Genomic DNA, 18,971 nt, shown 5'->3' with positions numbered 1-18,971 from the left:
TAGTTTGTTTAGGCAGAAACATGAAAATCTTCCTCTTCTCATTAACATGTCTTCTAATAAACTACACAATGCTCCTTTAAGACAGGAACGTAGATGTTTTATTATGTTTTTATGTGGCGGACCCTGCCACCTTTCCTCCGAGAACAGCTTGTTTATTGACTTAAAGAAAATTAAAAAAAACTTGTGCATTCAGTTTATTTATCGTCTTTCAATGAAGATCTTGACATCTCTTCCCTAAAACTACAAAGTGTGAGTCCTGTATGTGCTCACAACAACACTGACACTCGTGTACTTTCACCTCAGCAGCAGCAGCAGCAGCACTAACGTGACACTTTGACTGCCGTGGAGTGTTTTGCCCTCGGACCGAGGTGAAGCCCGTGAACTGTCCCTCCAGCCCCGGGAGCGTCCACGCTGTTGTGCAGCCTCCTTTGTTCTCCTCCACACTCAGCAGGGAGACACATCTCTGCTCGCAGTGCAGCTGCAGCCGGGCTCCTCTCTCTCCCCCTGCTACATCAGGCCGCGCAGGCGCAGTGGCTCCTCTGTGCGCTCTACTGTTTGCATTGTGTCTGAACTGCCGGCGAGCTTTAAAAATATTATACCCACCGCGGCAATGTCGGGCAGGTCGGTCCGAGCTGAGACCCGGAGCAGGGCGAAAGATGACATCAAGAGGGTTATGGCCGCTATTGAGAAAGTACGAAAATGGTAAGAGGAGAAAGAGGAGGAGGAGGAAAAAAAAGCGGGCTTCGTTATCTAACACGAGAAAGGCTCGCTTGTTGGGGGAGGAGAGGGAAGGAGCGAGACGGAGTGAGGGATGAAATTGAAAGAAAAGGACAATTTCTGAACGGGATTCACGGCAGATGTACTTGCAGCTCAGGTGCACCGGGGCGCACTAGTGCGGTGCACCGCCCCGACCGTCGTCTGGCTGCCGGGGAGCCGACACACAACATGTACCCGGCGTCTCTGTGGCTTTTTCTCTCGCTCGGTTTTAACGGCTAGGGTTGAACCCAGAAGCCATTTCGATGCAGTCACATGAAGCCATTGCTGCCCGCTGTTGAAGCTTCGCGGCTCGGGCGGCGGGTTTTTAGGACCGAAACCTCCGATAAGTGTCGACTTGGAAACAATTTTGACGACGGCGCTCTCGAGTCGGAGGAGTTTAGTCCGTCTGGAGTTTTAAATTAAGCGCTTTGAGTCGCCCTTTAGGTCCGATCGAGAGGGAGGCACGGTGGGGGTTGGGAGAGGGAAGTAGGCTACAGTAGTGCATGGCTGAACACGTAGTGACTCAGTCTTCACGCGAAAAACACACTTTTATCCGCGTTTAACGGCACAAATACACGTTTTTAACACCGCGAGAGCGCACGTTCAGATGTCGGTTAGTCGGGTGTGTAACCCCGCCCGGGGGGGGAAGGATCGATGTGATATTTGTTATCAGGTGTTTTAATCAAACGTCCCCGGGTCAAAGTCAGGAGAAGTTGGTGTTGTGACAAAAACGTTGATGTGACTGTGATTATTTATACGAATAAAATGCTTTTACACGGATTATTCTACTTTCAGGCACAAATGGACGACATTAGATGAAGTGTATTAATTTGTATTATTTCATTTTTCCACCGTTTTTATACGTTTCACAATAAATTGTTTACTGTTGCTGTAACTTAAGCTAACACTAAATGCTACTAGCTAAAAAGTTACATTAACTACTGACTTAAAGACAGTAATCTAAAGTAACTAAGTACGTTTACTCAACTACTATACTTAATTCCATTTTATTTGGAGTAATAATCCTACATTTCCTGAATAAATACTTCATTTTATACTACATTTATTTAACAACTGTAGTTACTTTATTTATTTTAACATTTAATACATTTATATCAAAAATGTGTTTCCTGTTGCTGAAACTTAAGATGACACTAAATGCTACTAGCTACCCCTGACTTAAAGACAGTAATGGAAAGTAACTAAGTACATATATTCAAGTATTGTACTTAAGTACAATATTAAGATAACTGTACTTTACTTGAGTAACACAATAAATGCTATGAGCTAAAAAGTTTATTGGCTGACTTAGTAATGGAAAGTAACTAAGTAAACTTACTCAAGTACTGTACTGAAGTACAATTTTACAGTAATTGTGATTTACTAATTACATTTAATCTATAGTAATTAGTAGAATACATCATTACTGCACACAAATGAAACGATTGCTCGATTAGTTAATTGATTAACGGATCTATGAATAATTATCCAGCATCAGTTTTAGTCCATTGATCATTGTTTAATGTTTAATACCTATTTAAAGCCAAACATTCACAGGTGTCAGATCCACCAATGTGAATATTTTATTGATAATAATATAATTCGTGATTAATAAGACATTTGAGTATGTGATTGACACTTTATTATTTCTGTTTTCTGACATTTTATGGACCAAAAGATCATTTGAATCAATCAGAAAATGATGGATGAATATGTTTGTTAGTTGGCTCCCGAATCAGAATTATTACATTGATTTTGTTGAAGGTTCTCATCCAGGTCAGGGTAATAAAGTGCTGTATAGTAGGCAGCTGTTGCCTACTATACAGCACTTAGAAGTATATTGATTTTATATCACATGCTGTCACATAACATCATCCTGTTGTCAATTCTAGTGTGCCTATATCTACATAATGATTTTAGAGCTGAAGCGATATGTCAGTTTGATCATAAAATGAAATTATCAACCATTTTGTCCACTGATTTAAGAAAAACTGCCATAAATCCTCTGGCTCCAGCTTCTCTGATGTGAATATTTGCTGGTTTTCTTAGTCTATTATTGAGTTTGGACCTTAAATTGAAACTAAACAAGACATTTGTTTATGTGAACTGAACCTTTAGTGAAACGTGAAGTACATTTTGTACCATTTTCTGACGTTTTATAGACCAAATAATTCAGGTCTGCAACTAAAATTGTCATTATCAGTCAATGTGCCTGTTATTATCTCAATTACACGTTTTGGTCTCTAAAATGTCATCACAGTCTCCCAAAACCCAAGCTGAGGTCTTAAAATGTATTTCATCTGCTGTAGTGTGACTCTGTCTGAGTCTTTGGGATTTAGTAGTGATGTCTGTTTATTATGACGTGATTGTTTCCTGCTGTGTTAATCACAATGTTTTCTATTCACAGACAGATTCAGTTGAGCAAATATACCAAACATTCAGTAACTTCAGGCTCTGAAATATAATAACTTTTTCTTTGTTTTATCATTGTAAATGAAATATTTTTGGGGTTTAGGCTGCTGGACGGACAAAACAAGTAATTTGCTGATATAATAATTGTCTCTGGGAAATTGTGTTTGCAATTTTTAACTATTGTCTGACATTTTCTAGACTAAATGGTTAACTTATTAGCCCTAAGAGTAATACTTTTAAAGTCCTATCACTAAAAGAGCTCATCAGGAACTGTTTTGTTCTTTCTTTACGTCACGTCACAGCGTCTTAATCTACAGCCGTCTGTGTTATCATGTCTGTGGCCTCGTTGTCTTTCTTTGAGTCAGTTTGGTTTGTGCTCCTGCACAGGGAGAAGAAATGGGTGACTGTTGGAGACACGTCCCTCCGCATCTACAAGTGGGTGCCAGTGACGGAGCCCAAATCAGATGATGTGAGTTCTCGCTCCCTCTTCAATGATATTAAATGTCATTATAAACGCACCAGGAACACACAGCGTCACCACCTGTTTTCAACAGGTGCTGGAAGACAAAAGAAAATGTCCAGCCTTTTGTTTTCAAGGGCAAAATATTTTCCGTAATGTATTCTCCTTTGAACACGCTGTCAGAGCTCCACCGTTTTTGTTTTGCTGTTTTTGTACATCGCATTGTTCCACGTCGATTGCTTTTGAACGAAGCTATTGTGTGTTTGAACGCTATTTTCTTCCTCTCCGTAGAAGAACAAGAACAAGAAGAAGGGCAAAGATGAGAAATACGGCTCAGAGTTGACGACTCCAGAGAACAGCTCCTCTCCAGGGATGATGGACATGCATGGTAGGTGGTGAAAGCCTTAAAGGACAGAGCTGGTGATGCTCTCTGTTATTTGTTATTGTTGACAAATGCCATGAAAAGTCCAAGGCCTAATCCCAGCGCACTCTTTGCCCCTACCGCTCCATTTTAGATGTTCATGTCGAGGGGTAGAGTGAAGTGTTAGGCGTGCATGTTTCTCCAAAAAGGTTTTCCAGAGGCACACAAAACATTTCTGGAGCTTCACAGCAAAACAGCGTTGAAAACTGAATTAGCTGGGGACTTGTTTAAAAAAGAAAAACAGAAAAAAACAACGAAAAACGACATAAAATGGCTCCATACAGCTCGTCCGGTGGCGAACCCAAAGTGATTTGCAGGAGACATTGTTTAAACACTTTTTAAGACGAAATTTTCAGTGTAGCTGCTGAGCTAAAAGTGTTGACAGCACATCAAGGGTCTTTAAAAAACAATGACGCTGTCGTCCATCACAGTGTTTCAGTGTGTTAATCATCATATGCCATTTCGGCAGACATCACGCCCAACGCTATCTCACGTTAAAGCACGTTCAAGCTTGTGCACCCACTTCAGACGGGCTGCGTGCTAACGATTTTGGCTTTAAAAAGGGTGAAAATAATGTCTCTTCAAATCAATTTGGGATCTCTGGACTTTCTGAGACTTGGATTATGCCAGACGATGGCGCCATATACTACTCCATAGTATGGAGCCATATTTATATATTTTTACAACTCCAGTTGTTTAGGAGAATGCTGCAACACTTTGCTGTGAAGCTCCAGGAATGTTTTGTGGACTTTGAAACTGGAGAGAGATGAGAAATGTTACATTTTGCTTCTTAAACTTATTACCAAAGAATTTGCATTTTAGTCATTTGTACTCGTCACACTTGAGGGGTTTTATGTATCTTCCATGCAAATTGACACCTTCAAGTCATAGTAATTCTGTTAATGCAATACTAAACTATTAAAAATCATTACATTTTATGTCAAAGATCAATGTCTGACAATCTCACGATGACAAAAACCAACTGACGTAAGTCCTTCTCTCTTTCTGTCGTTGTTAGATGACAACAGCAACCAGAGCTCCATCGCAGACTCGTCTCCAGTGAAACAGGAAAACAGTTGTAGCACCAGCCCCACCCCAGAGCCCACCTCCGCGTCCCACCGCGAGAACAGCGAGGCCAAGACTGACCAGAGCCCGGACAGCAAGAGGGGTGAGACGCCTCCTCACACACACACACACACACACACCTGTAAACAAGTTCCTCACCGACATGTCGCAGGTGGCGGCGTGTCAGTACGGCTGATCAGGTGGATGATGAACCACTTCCTGTTTTTGTTTCTCTTATCTCCGTCAGTAACGTTGAGATAAACAGCATCACACTGAGAGCTGAGAGAACATTGAGATGATTACTTCCCTGTTGTTAAATACTGGAGACACGCAGGGACGCAGCTGTGGTCACGTCGTTTCCCTCGAGACTTCAACCGACAACCGTCTTTTAGGTTGAAGTAGACGGCACTCTCTCTGAGTCTGAACGTTAAGATTAACCGCAACACAATAAACGGAGAGAGTAGATGGATAGATGGATACTTTATTTATCCCGAGGGAAATTGTCCAGTAGCATACAAAATACAAAAACATACATTACACATATATAATATATAAAATTAAAATTAACAGTAGCTACAGTAAACAGTAAAGCAGCTAATATTCTCATTTGAGGAGGAATCATGGAGCTTTTTTGCTTACAGTATTTATATCAGGAATTACATTTTTATTTTGTCTCACTGTGGTTCAACTAAACTGATCTTGTGTTGAGTAAATGTACGTCTCAGTATGTTGATGTTACCGTGCAGTTACTTCACTCGACCACACTGTGTCATTAAAGTGTCAGCAACTGCAGCACGCCAGCTGTAATGGACTCTGTTCTGATGTGTCGATGTGTTGCAGGTAAGACCACCCCGTCATCAGAGACCTCAGAGAGAGCACAAAGTGCCAAGAGAGACAGTCTGTCCTCAGGGGAGAAGGACTCTTCAGACAGTAAAGCCACTCAGGTACGAACACGTCTACACTCACTACTCATGTGTTCGGTCGTCCACGCTGTCAATGATGAGCGGTCTAACCCTCCCTCATCCCTCAGCAGCGGGACTTTTAACAACATCCTGAAATGAAAAAAGAGGGTTTTTGTGTCTGTGTCCAATCAGAACTAAATAAAGACATTTGTCAGAACCAAGAATAAATAAGTCAAACCAAACAATAAATCTGAAGATCTGAAGCGAAACAAAATGTTCCCAACATACAAGATTGTATATCTCACAGCTTTTATTTATTTTAATTTTTTAGGAACACACAGTTATGAGCAAACTAGGACCAGGAGATTTATTTTATTAAAAAAATCAACACGTCTTTCTTCTTGTCTTACTCGCTCTGTGAAACAACCACAGTAGTCAGGATGTTGTTCCTGGAAAGTGACGCTGCTGTTCATCTTTTTAAACTCACATTTATAAAATGCTGTGAGAACCACAAACAGAACTCTTATCAGATACCTCAGAAGAACCAGGACAAAATAAACAGAATACAGGTCCAGTACATCAACATTATGTCACTTCTCTCTGGACCTGCCGCTCCAGTGTTGACTTCTCTTCTACGACTGCAGCCATAATGTATGTTTCCCTCAGGCACTCGGTGAATGTTGAATGGATATTTATAGTCACACAGATACTGAAGGACCCTGAATAACAACAGGACTGACCGCAGGACCTGCTGTCCTCTGAGCACGTGTCTGCATGTGTGTTGTTGTTGTTGTTGCCACTGGTTTCCCAACACACTTACATACCTCAGTTTATGTCACTGTTAAAAAAAGGTATTGAATTATATTCTCTGTGTTAGTAACATGGTGTTAAAAAGTCTTAATTTAAGTTAAAGTCATCTTGGCCATTGAACTGGTAACCACAATATCACCAGACTCCCTTAACAAATTTCGTAATTTTGAGAGTTGTTACACAGAATAACTTCAACTTTGCAATTCTCAATCATTCTTACCTCCATGTTGATTCAGCTTTAAATACAAAACACTATGTAAACATGACAAATGTAGCAAATACAGTAAACTGTAACCAACACAGGCTACTTCTTTGTCGGCCGTGGAGAAAGTTCCCAGACTCCCTTACAGAAACGTCCGATTTTATTTTTGTTGAGTTAGGAGAAACTAAATAAATGTTATGACATGCTGTCTCTGACAAATTCTTAATTATTTGGACCTTCTTGTAAATTCGGCAAATGTTTTACAGTGAATCACTCCGGACAAATATTGATACCAGGCGTGAACAGGCCCCGTTTCTCATGTGTTGTTTTTCTTCTTTCTCGTAGGACCTAGAGGAGGAGGCCCCGGCAAGCAAGAAAAGCAAACTGGAGTCCTCGTCTCAGGACTTTGAGGAGAGTTAAATGTTTGGGGGCTGATTCGTTTCTCTCCTTCACCCTCCTCCTCTCCCTCCCTCTGCACCTCCCTCCATTAACTCTAGATAATTTAGGGCTAATGGACACACCAGCTCTCCTCCCACTCCTCTTCTTACCTCCACCTTCCCTTCTCTACCCAAACTATACCAAAGGGAGAATGGACGTCTCTCTTCCTCCCTCCTCTCCTCCCTCCCTCCTCCTCCTCCTGACGGCTGTCTCCCCTCCACCTTGCCACCTTTGCCCTAACACTCCTCTGCCACAGAGGGAGAATGGATATTACCTCTATTCACTGGTCCCCTCCGTGCTTCCTTCCAGTTCTCCACACTTTTCACTAATGCCAAGAGAAGCTCTGAACCCGGGGCTGCAATCCCCTCCGTGACCAGGGGCGACGCCGTCAGCCGAGCCCGGGCCACCCGCCAGGCCAGACCACAAACCCTGACCTGTATCTGTGACTAAAAGAGTTAACACTGGGGATCTGAGATTAGGACGAGGTTGATCCCGGTCGCTGCTCTGAGACCGATTTTTAGAACTGCTAACGGTTTAGCTCAGGATACTCAAGAGGCTAACCTGGTCTCAGATCAGCGGCCGCGGGGGGGAACCTCCACCCTAAGACCACGACACTTCAATCCTCCCTCCTGTTAGACTAATGTTCTATATTTGTTTAGGAAATGTTTAGGGTTTTTTTCTCAGGAGGGTCAATGCACTGTTATGGTATGTCACAATCGATCACAGATAGATTTGCTGCTGTAGTGGAAGTCTTTTTTCTCTATCCATGAAAAGTTCTCCATTCACATGTTTATCACAGTGAGTTAGTTTGTGGTTCGTAGAAGAAGAAGAAGAAGAAGAAGAAGACGACGGTACAGGTCAAGATAAACTCTTGGATGAGTAGTGAAGACAGGCGTAGGTAGCGTAGGTCCTGAAGGTGTGCCTTGAGTTGCTACGATTTAAATACACATTTTAGGTCAAGCAGGTTTTGAATTACAATTTTGGTGCCATGTTTTGTTTTGTTTCTTTGCCTTATAATCATCACTTATTAGTATTACCCAATATTTATACTCAACTACAACTGTTTTGTTTTTTATTTGAAGGAATATTTCAGCATTTTGGGAAATATTTGTGCTTTCTTGTCGAGCGTTAGATGAGAGGATTGATTCCACTCGTGTGTCTGTACGTTTGGTGTTAAACTAGAGCCAGGAGGTGCTCAGCTGAGCTTAGCTTAGCATAAAGACTGGAAACAATAGGAAAACAGCTAGCCTGGTCCTGTCCATAGGAAACAAATACTGCTTTTACACACTGGACAATAGAGCCGCTAACATCTGGCTTTTGTCTTCAGTAAGAAAGGGAAGAGGACTCGGATAGAGACGTGACAGCCAGGTGTACATGCTGATGTTTGTGATGCTATGACGACATCGCCACATAAATACTTCTCCATCTGTCTTTATTCAAGCAGCGTAGAAACATTGTTCAGTTGGTGCCGAGTTTGAAAGAGAAACGAAGCTTCTGTTTCCTGTTTTCTGGTATTTGTAACGTTGAACGTGACACAGAAGGAAAACCAAACTTGTCTTGTGGTAATGTGAAAGGCATCAGTCGCATAGTGTTTAAAGATCGCCTTTAAAAATCCTGCATCATGTCTTTATGCTAAGCTAAGATGTAGCTTCGTCACTCGCGTACAGACGTGAGTGGAACCATTCCTGTCACTTAACTTTGATGAAAATGTGGAACTATTCCTTTAAAAACAGTTGGAAACAGGAATTTGAACACTACCCAGAAGTCTTTTTGGTTTTGTCTTCTGGAAATGTAAAAAATCTGCAAACCTCACAAGTCAGAGTTCCTGCTCACCTGGTCTGGATCTACTCCGGTGTGAACTCAGTAGAACCAGACCAGGTGCTGGAACTGGTTTTCAGTCTGGTCCACCGTCTCTTCTCATCTCTGGTCTGTGTATCACTACTTATCTCCGACCTTCATGTTTCTGTAGCTCCACACAGAAGGGTCCAGTCTCTGAGCTCAAACATTGGTTCTAATCCTCCTTCAAGGTGCTGTCTATTGGCTGAATCCATACACGTGTGGCATCGACATCCTGGTTTTGTGCAGATTTGTGCAATTTACTTGAACTTTCTCGTACGGATTCAGACCTTTGACCTCTAATGTTCAACCTCACACATGTAAGATTTAGTTTCATTAATCGATATTTGCTTGTGACTATGGATTGGAATCAATTGAATCACAAACCAATGACTTCACGGCGTTAACGGGGGCTGTAGAGACGGAATAACTTCAGATTTCAGCTGATCAGCGTTCAACATGGATGGAGAGAAAAGAAATAAAAAATGACAATTGTCTCAGTTTAGAGGATGGATTAGCATATACCTCATTCCCAGTCCAGCAGCGCTGGAACTTAAAATGCTATTGTATTGACATTAACAGTTATAAACAGCATTATGTACACTCAGTTTAAAAAAAAACAAAATCTCACTTCTGTTGTAGCTTTCACCTGATTGAGCCGATTGCTTATAGTTTGCTCATAACTGTGTGTTTAAACAAAAAAAAAAAAAAAGAGCTGTGAGATATAAAATCTTGTATGTTGTTTTTTTTTTTTTTCTTTCTTTCTTTTTTTTCTTGGGACCATTTTGTTTCACTTTAGATCTTGTACAGATTTATGGTTTGGTTTGACTTATTTATTCCATCAGTAGTGCTTGGTTTTTATCATGTCCAATGGTTTGTTTTCTTAATAAAATTCACAAAAACTTTTCTGGCGTTTTGTGTTCAGTGTGTCTGAAGTGCTGACGTAAAGGAGCAGTCTGTAGTTTTGAGGAAGAGGTTTTAATCAGAAGAGAAAAGCTCTTCATCGTCTTCAATTTCTTACTGTCTTACTTTTGTTTATATGTGGCGGACCCTGCCACCTTTCTAGTGTTCTGGGACCTTATTTTCCTCTGAGAACAGCTTGTTTATCCACTGATGGAAAAAATAAATCTTTCTGAGTCTGAATTTCTTCTCTAAAACTACAAAGTGCCCCTTTAAAATTAGCTGAAGAACTTTTTATACGCCTCGTCTGTTATCGTCTTTATTTTTTCTAATTGTTTTTTTTTCTGTTTTTATTACTCTCCGCCACATCAGCATCTGCTGGTAATGCTTCACCTTGTCCATCTGTGTATGTGTGTGTGTGTGTTGGTCCTGTAGATACATTTCATAGCGAGTATCTTGCCAGCACAGTCGCGTCACCGTGCACGATGCAGTCATGAAACTTGACAGGTGTGTAGTTGAGATCAAACTGACCCGTGAGTACTGAGTAGTCATGGGTCGGATCTGAACATGTTGCCGGGCGTCGTGACTGGTGTGAGATGGTCTCTAGTTTTATTATCTTTATATATTTCATTTTATTTGTTTGTTTCCTGAAACCTTAAAATCTAAACCTAAACTTTTCTATACATAAGAGTGTTATACTGTGAAAAGTAAAAAAGTTCTGCTCGGCAGCAGACGGACAGACGTCTTCCTTTTCTTTTTTGTTCTCATGACCTTGATCCTAAAAACATTAAGCATCCTTAGATAGAGAAGGTTTAAACTAAACAGGCCTTATATATATTTATTTTTATTTTGTACAGATGTATTTAAATGACAAAGAAGGTCACATGATTTAGATAATGGACTGAGTCTTTTTGGAAATGTGTTCATGTGATGGATGTTTTGTTTTTTTCATCGTCATCACCACCTGCGTTCACCTTCTTCTTTGTCCACCACTTTGCACCCTGACAAAGACCTTCGAGGTCGAAACCAGTCGGTGTTTTTATTGCTCTGTAAGTAGCCACGTTTTAATAAAGGCTTTTTAATCTAAACTTATAAGTGTTCTTGTTCCCGCTCCACTCGAGTGCCTGAAGCTGTTTTTTCTTCTCAGCAGACGGAGACAGTTGGAGACTTTGCTGGTAAACACAGTGAAGCATTTAGCAGCTTAAGAGACAAATATTTCCCCCAGGAGACAAAAACAGAGCTAAAAAAGTTACGTTCATCATGTTCACAGAGCAAAAATAAATAAACCTGAATTACTGAAGTAAACCTGGTTTAAGTGCTGATCTTCATTTATGAAACAGGCCTCATGAGCTCATGAAAAGTGGAGCAGCCTCTCCGAGCTGCCTGAACCTCTCAGGAGTAAATGGATCTGAGGACGAAACTATAATGAGCAGAGCAGCAGCAGCTAACTGCTGTGAGCTGCACAGAGTGGAGTTCAATGCTCTGTGAGAGGATGTAGAAATGTCTGCTGCAAGGCAAAAAACATTATCTACCGCCGGAGTGAGAAAACAGGACAAAACACGAACACACACTTTGCTTTTTTTAGTATTTCTATTGGACTGTTCAGGAGTATACAGTACATAGAAAACAGTGACATTTTACACCACGTCAACATCTGAGAAACGGTTTCCAAACCATTCCTCGACGGTGAAGTTGTTACATATAAAACACTAATAATTAGATGCATCACGTATAAAGTACACAATGTTTTAAAGTCTATACAAATGGGCTTTTTTTCCCCCCCTGGAGTGGAAACCTCCGTATACAATGTCAATCTTTTATCAACAGGGCAGAAAAATAAAATGTCGTACACATAAAAGCTATCTTTTGTTCATGGCACTGTGTACACGTTCATCAGAAGGACGCCTCTGATTAGTATTTACAAAGACGAGTGTCGATGGTTAGTCGCATCATGTATTATATACACTGTTACACTGGAAGATTCAATATGATCCAAAAATTGTGCTTAAGAACAGGAGAAGTCAAATACAAGTCGCTAAACAGGGTTAAATTTAAAGGAGCAGTTCGACATTTTGGGAAATTCGCTTCGGTTTCTGGCGGAGAAGCAGGTGAGAAAACGTCCGACGGATTCAGCATCACGCTCTGTAGTGTCATCCTTTTTTTTTTAAATCTACGTATTCCCTTTCCTTGTCCTGGTGCCTACATTACCCACAATGCAACTCTACCACCGACAGCTCACTTGGAGATTCGGGTGTGTTTTGCTAGTAGTGGCTAATGTAGCCTGCAGCAGAGATGGGGAGCAGCTACAGAGGTCTCACTTCTTTCTAACTCCACGCTGACAGATTTTATTTGATTTTCAAACTTGTAGTCTTCAACTGACGCGGACTCGAGTGACATCACATGAGGCAGTAGTGCTCCCAAGACGTTTTCACAGACTTTGATGTGTCAAATCGTTGGACTTCCCTTTTAGATACAGTATAAAGCTTCAGCTAGCCGCAGGTTAACTTAGCTTAGACTGGAAATGGAGGGGAAACAGCTAAATAACAAACAAAAACCAAAGAGACTATTGTAAAATTGACTTTTTTCCTTTTTATGTGGGTTATGTGCTGGAAAGAGCCAAATAATTAAAAACATTGATGCCGCAGAAACAGAGAGAATCCTCTTTTTTAAAACAAGTGTTCCCTTTCCTTGTCAAAACCTTTTCACTTCATCTCCGATACAAAAAACGACAAGCTAATTTCCCAGAATGTCAGACTTTAAACTTTAAAGAGGGCAGTGTGATCGTCTGTACTGACCTTCAGAATAAAGTCACTTTGATCAGAACCATAAAGTTAAAGCGCCGTTTGTTTCTGCTGAATCTTTAAAGTGGACAGTGCAAAACTAAGTTAGTCGAGGCTTCTATAGTTTGGGCGAGTTCCTGTGACATGAGGCAGATGCATTTCAAAAAGCCCACCTACACTACAGTACAGTAGTCCTAGTACAGACTAATACAACACCTTGAATCAGTGCTAGCTTATTTCCCTGCAGGAACATCACCGGTTAGTGAACGATCAGAGAATAAATAACAAAATGCAACGACTTCTTCATTAACGACAACAAATCCTCAATAACCTTCTGTGGCATTACTCCAGGACGTGAACCTGTAGGATGATTTATGGAAAAGTAATTAAGCTCGACACAGAAGACGACAAAACAATCTCATCACGAGGTCCCTGAATCCCAAATCTGAACCCAAAATAGACGAGAAGTCCTTAAAGCTGCTCAGAAAAATGAAACTACAACATGTGAACTTCCTCCACGACTGCGGATGAAGATATTCTGATCCTGCTGAAAGCTCTGAACAGTTATTAAATGGACCTCGTGGTGAGATTGTTCTGACTGACAAATAAACGTTGTGGAGACACTTCATAGAAAAAAGTATGTAAACAAGTAAACTGACCTTCGTGCGTAAAATCTGTGGAGTCGAGGTCCACTTACTCGCTTTCCTTCAGTTGCATCTCATGGTCTTCTTCAGCAGACGGAGGAAACACACGAGTGAACTCAGGACTAACCTCCATCCACTGATGAGGACGGTGAGATGCAGCTGAAAGCTCCGGAGAAAAGACATCAACACTGGAAACGAACGAGTTTAAAGGTCAAGACTTCGCTCATGTTACTAAGTGTTATCATCCGTCCACAGGTCAACTGTTGGTGTGATTACAACGGAGTGTTCAGGCCACTGTTCAGTAATTAATTAAGTTTGATTCAGTTGTAATATTTAAAGAATAAACTGGCAGTGATGTGAGAAAAAAGTTGTAATATTTCAGGAAAAGTCAAAACTTTCGAGACCAAAGTCGGAATATTACAAAACAAAAAAGGCACAATAACATAATAAGAGTCGTGATCATAAACATTTTAATATTTCCAGATTCAAGTTGTAATTTTGAGAGCGAAGTTGTATTTCACTACTTCATCTACTGTTTTGTCAGTTTAAGTTAATATTAAAATGTTTCCCCCCAAAAAACTAAACGTTAATGATAAAGAGAAAAAAGTTGCAATATTTTGAGATTTTGCTACTTTATCTGCTAATCTGTTGGATAAAGTCTAAATATTTCCCCCAGAAAAGGCAAAGTTTTGAGAAATAAGTTGTAATATTATAAGATAGAGTCAAAATATTTCAACAATATAGTCGTATTTTAAGAATAAAGTCAGCATATTACGAGAAATAATGATAAAACAATAGTGGTGGAAAAAGAGTTGTACTGTTTAAAGATTACAGTCGTAATATTTAGAGAATAAAGTTTTAATTTTGAGAGTAAAGCTGGAATTTTACTTTCAATGTTTTGAGAAAGAAGATGTAATATTATGAGAACAAAGTCATGAAAGTTATTATATTTTGAGAATAATGTCTGAATGGTGCAAAGAGAAAAGTCGTGACGTTTAAAGAATAAAGCCGTTACATTTTGATTATTGTCTTAACATGTTGAGAATAAAGTTGGAATAATAAGAGATTTTACTGCTTAGTTGTAAAGAACTATCCTTCCTTTTCATTTAATCTTAATATTTATTTTCAGTCGTATATAAAGTGCTTTGTTACTTGTGCTATATGAATAAAGTTATTATTATTATACATTATGAGATAGTTCATACTTTTGTTAGTGAATTATAAATGTTGTTTCACAACAAAAGTCTGAAGATTCGACTGGGAATTTTTGCATTATTGGAAATATTACAACTTTCTTTCCCGTCAGTGGCCCCGACACTCCGTCGTACGTCGACAGACTTGAAGAAGGACTTTGTAAAAAATATTGTTAGACATATAAAGTTAGTAAAAACCCGGCAGTCTCACTCTCTGATTGGTTCGTAGCTGAACAGACGGAGGAATGTGATACAGGAATGTAAAACCGTAGATGTGCTTCATTTTCCCTTCAGTTTCATCTGTGCTTAGCTGTGTTGCATCATTTTTGGCTATGTAACAAGTAAAGCCCCAAAAAACAACGTGAAACGTCACTTAATGCTTATTTCAGAAACAAACTTAAATGCAAAACAACACGTTAAAAACAACGAGTGCAGAGGACGGATTCCTTTTGTTATAAACATCGATATTGCACCAAAGCAGCATATTTGGACGAGCGTTCGGCATCACAGCCAGAGCTGCAGAGAAAAGGACGTAGATCAGGACGGTGGCTACCAGTGATATGCATAAATACAGTATAAAAATACAATATGGAAAAATCTGAAGGGATTTAGTCAGGCATGTCGGGGGCGGGACTGTGGGAGATGTAGTGGGAGAGTAAAAGGTGTTTAAGGGGAGGAGTTAAGATGCAGGTAAAGAGTTTCTGGAGCCTCTAGAAGGTCTGATCATCGTTGCAGGACTCGGTGGCGTGTCCGAAGGCCTCGCAGATGTCGCAGTAGGGCCTCTCGTCGGCCGGGTTGCCGTGATAGGTGGTGTGAGGTACAGAGTCGGGGCTCTGGGCCTGAGTGGGACAGTCCTCGGTGTCGTGGAGGTCGAAGCAGTCGCAGATGTCGCAGAACAGACGCGGCGTCGCCGCCTTCTTCCCCCGCTTTGACACACCTTCAACAAACCTGACGGAGGAAAGAGGGACGACACGAGAGGACACGGTGATTACTGACACATGAGAAAACCAAAAATCACTCTGATGTATCAAAAACACATCAATGACACTGTTGCACTGCGGTTCATTTATGAAGCAGCGATGATTTTGTGTTCTTCTTACGCGTCAGTGTCGTCGTTGCCGTTGAACTCAGCCAGAGCGAGCTTCTTCAGTTTGATCTTCAGCTCCTCGTTCTTCCGCTGCAGGTCCACGATCACGCTGTTCAGGAAGTTGATCTGATGGAGACAATCAAGACACAGATGAGAACTGAGAGCCCTGAACATGAACTGATTAGATAAAATATGTGTCAGCAGCGTCCTGACAGTCTTACTTGTCCCTCAGCGAACTCCTTCTCTTCCCTCAGCTGCTCCAGAGCTGCATCGCCTGCAGAAGTGAATCAGAAAGCAGGTTGACAAAAAGAAACTCCAGGCTCCATGACAGTTTGAGCGCTCTGATCATCGTCTCCTCACCTGAGGGCGGAGCTTCGGTGTCTTCTCCCTCTGAGGCCTGCGTTCCCATGAGCCTTTGCTCTAGACTGTGAACACGGCTCTGCAGCTGAGCTTTGTCTCTCTCCAGCGTCTCCACGGCCGACTGCAGCGTCTTGGCCATGGCGTTTTCTCCTCGTAGCACCGCGATCTGCAGCGACGACAGACAACGGATCAATCCCTCACACACCCCTCGTTAAAATAACACACTGACGTTATATAAAAGTCATGTGACTACCTCATTCCTCAGAATCTCCAGCTCCCGGTCTTTGTCTGAGATTAAGGCTCCAGTGGATTTCTGGAAGTTTATGTCGCCCTCAGTTTCCTGATTGGAGATGGTGTCTCTGTAGACAGAAGGAGACGTGTAGAGAGAAGAAATATTTGGTTGTATCGTATTATTTTTTCACCATTAAAACAATGTATTTAATATTGGATTTGACAGTTCCATCAACCAAATAATAAAACTGTGAGATACCAAAATGTCAATAAACTTTTAAAGCCAAGAACCGTCGTAGCTGTGGCTGCGTGGATTATTAGACTTGTGGCTTTTACCACCTGCCACCAAAATCACTTCCATCAGACAGATGACACCCAGCGCTCTCGATAAATGAAACCGGATGTGAAGCAGCTCGTTTCACTCAATCACATCTCCTGTGTTGCTCCTGTTTACCTGAGGAGAACGCTCTCTCCCTCCAAACATGTCATTTCTGCTCCAGTTTGTACCATCACCTCTTCGCTTTCCTTCGGGCCAACAGCACAGAGCTGTCGGCTGCTCCTCACTTCGCTTCTCCTTCACGTTGTTGCTCAGATCTTACATCACACACACGCTGTCATCCTGCCTCAGCCGTCCATCATCCACACTCTTTTCAACATTCGCTCGCAACTTAAGTCGCTGCTCTGAAGCAGCGCCGACACGTTTTAATCCTCTGACTGCTGAGCAGAGACGACGCCAAGTTTCTGTTTCTGTTCTGAGGACGGGCTTAAAATACGACCAAAGACAATGAACAGATCAAAGCACAAACGTGAATTATTAAAGAATTTTTAATGTGTAGTTTGTCAATGTGGAGCCAACTACTACGAGGTAGATCAATAGTACAGTCAGTCATTGATTTGTTCATTCTGAACAGGGGGGTGACCCTCACACTAACCGGGCGCTCGGGCTGACCCGAATGTTTCTTCCTGTTAAAAGGCAGTTTTTTCTCACCACTGTCACAAAGTGCTTCGCTCATGTGGGGAAACGTTGGGTCTGTGTAAATAAATGAATCAAGGAGTGACTTTTGTTGTGAATTGGCGCAATACAAATGAAGATGATTGATTGAGAGTTCAAAAACAGCTTCTTCTTTTTTTACAGTTACTCGTAGTTTGAGGGTAATTAATTTGCCAAAAAAAGAGACAAACACACAGAAAACAGACTTATAAATACTTTTTTTTCAAATTTCCATAGATATCATGATAATATCGTTATCATGAATTTGTTTGGCCACTGTGACGACCCCTCCCTCTCTGTTGTGACAAGCACAACACTTAATATTGTAAATGTACGTTATATTCCAACCACTGGATACAGAAAACTAATGTAAACTGTATATCAGTTATAGATTAGTTTAATTCACAAGAGGAAGTATTGATAAATTCATAATAAGCACGATAAATATCCTTAAAGCTGCATACAGCCACATTACAGTGTCTTATAATCGATGTATTAACTGTTTATAAATGCTAAATCAGGGATTCGATTAGGCTGCTATTTTTTTTAATTATACATTTTATCACACATTTAAAAGAACATTTCAAAAAGTTAGAGTACATCAGAGTCTGTAAAAAGAGTCAGAGCATGACTGAAATAAAGAGTACATACGTATAATTAAGAAGCTGTTTCCTGGTTTCTTACCTGTTCTTCATGTCTGGCTGTTGACTGTTTCGGTCGTCATTGTGCTGAAAGGCAAACACACACAAATATAGAGGCGTTTAAATAGAAGCTAAACCCGCCTGAGCTTTAAGAGTTCAGTCGCAGCAGGAACTAAATCCTCGCCGTGCCAACACCTATTAATCAAATCACTGTTTCTGAAACCCTGGTCTAGAACAGGATGAAGGAAATGGTTTGTATAATACAGGTGTGGAAAGGTCAGTACCTCGTCGAGATGCTGAGACTTCTGGGAGGCCAGCTTCAGCTCCTCTCTGAAGGGAAACACAGAGAGGAAGGAGAGGTGACACACTTTAAGAGACGTACAGTCAGATCTGTGATATCTGTGTCACTGCTATATGCTTAGATCTGGTGTGCTGCCTCATCTGTTAGACGTGCACACACACGCTGATGTAGGAGCTGGATGAAGTTTACTGCTGTGACTGCAGTACGATCCACATACATTCTGCATTATGTGTGTCAGAGGCGGGGTGCATTGATTAGGAGCTGTAAAGTGCTGCTGCATGTCAGATCAACTTGTGTTGCTCTGTGAGATGTGTGTGACTCAAATGCTTTCAAGGTTTCACTTAGTGCTGCAACGATTAGTCCATTAACTGACTCGTCAGGAAACAACCGGGTACTATTTAGATAATCGACTGACCGGGCAAGTCAGTTTATAAGCAAAAGTTGCAGAGTTGCAGCAGAATCTGGAGCCATTTTATGGGTTTTTTGGGTTGTCTCCATCTAGTTCAGTTGTTTAGCAGAATGCTGCAACTCTGTTTTGCTG

The 18,971-nt window shown here is 41.0% G+C and overlaps 2 protein-coding genes across 3 annotated transcripts in view; one reads left to right on the top strand and one right to left on the bottom strand.

Moving 5' to 3' along the window:
* The first annotated feature begins 360 nt into the window (after positions 1-360).
* bcl7a (BAF chromatin remodeling complex subunit BCL7A) lies at positions 361-10,207 on the top strand. Its single transcript, XM_084383534.1, has 6 exons — positions 361-702; positions 3,556-3,637; positions 3,920-4,016; positions 5,068-5,217; positions 5,955-6,058; positions 7,374-10,207. Exons 1-6 carry the CDS (start codon positions 611-613, stop codon positions 7,446-7,448), a joined length of 600 nt encoding a protein of 199 aa, XP_084239660.1. The 5' UTR covers positions 361-610; the 3' UTR covers positions 7,449-10,207.
* Positions 10,208-15,181: 4,974 nt separating this feature from the next.
* The window catches only part of clip1b (CAP-GLY domain containing linker protein 1b), a 34,419-nt gene continuing 30,629 nt past the window's right edge, over positions 15,182-18,971 (bottom strand). For both annotated transcript variants that reach the window (XM_084383516.1, XM_084383517.1), the window contains 7 exons: positions 18,414-18,459; positions 18,173-18,216; positions 16,520-16,625; positions 16,267-16,432; positions 16,128-16,180; positions 15,920-16,032; positions 15,182-15,767 (listed from right to left, as the gene is read on the bottom strand). In XM_084383516.1, coding sequence (XP_084239642.1) covers positions 15,530-15,767; positions 15,920-16,032; positions 16,128-16,180; positions 16,267-16,432; positions 16,520-16,625; positions 18,173-18,216; positions 18,414-18,459 — 766 coding nt within the window. In that variant the 3' untranslated portion in view covers positions 15,182-15,529. The remainder of the gene's footprint in view (positions 15,768-15,919; positions 16,033-16,127; positions 16,181-16,266; positions 16,433-16,519; positions 16,626-18,172; positions 18,217-18,413; positions 18,460-18,971) is intronic.

This window comes from Pagrus pagrus (assembly GCF_965226575.1).
Source record: "Pagrus pagrus genome assembly, chromosome: 19".
NCBI lineage: Eukaryota > Metazoa > Chordata > Actinopteri > Spariformes > Sparidae > Pagrus > Pagrus pagrus.
This window is presented reverse-complemented; position numbering and strand designations above follow the sequence as displayed.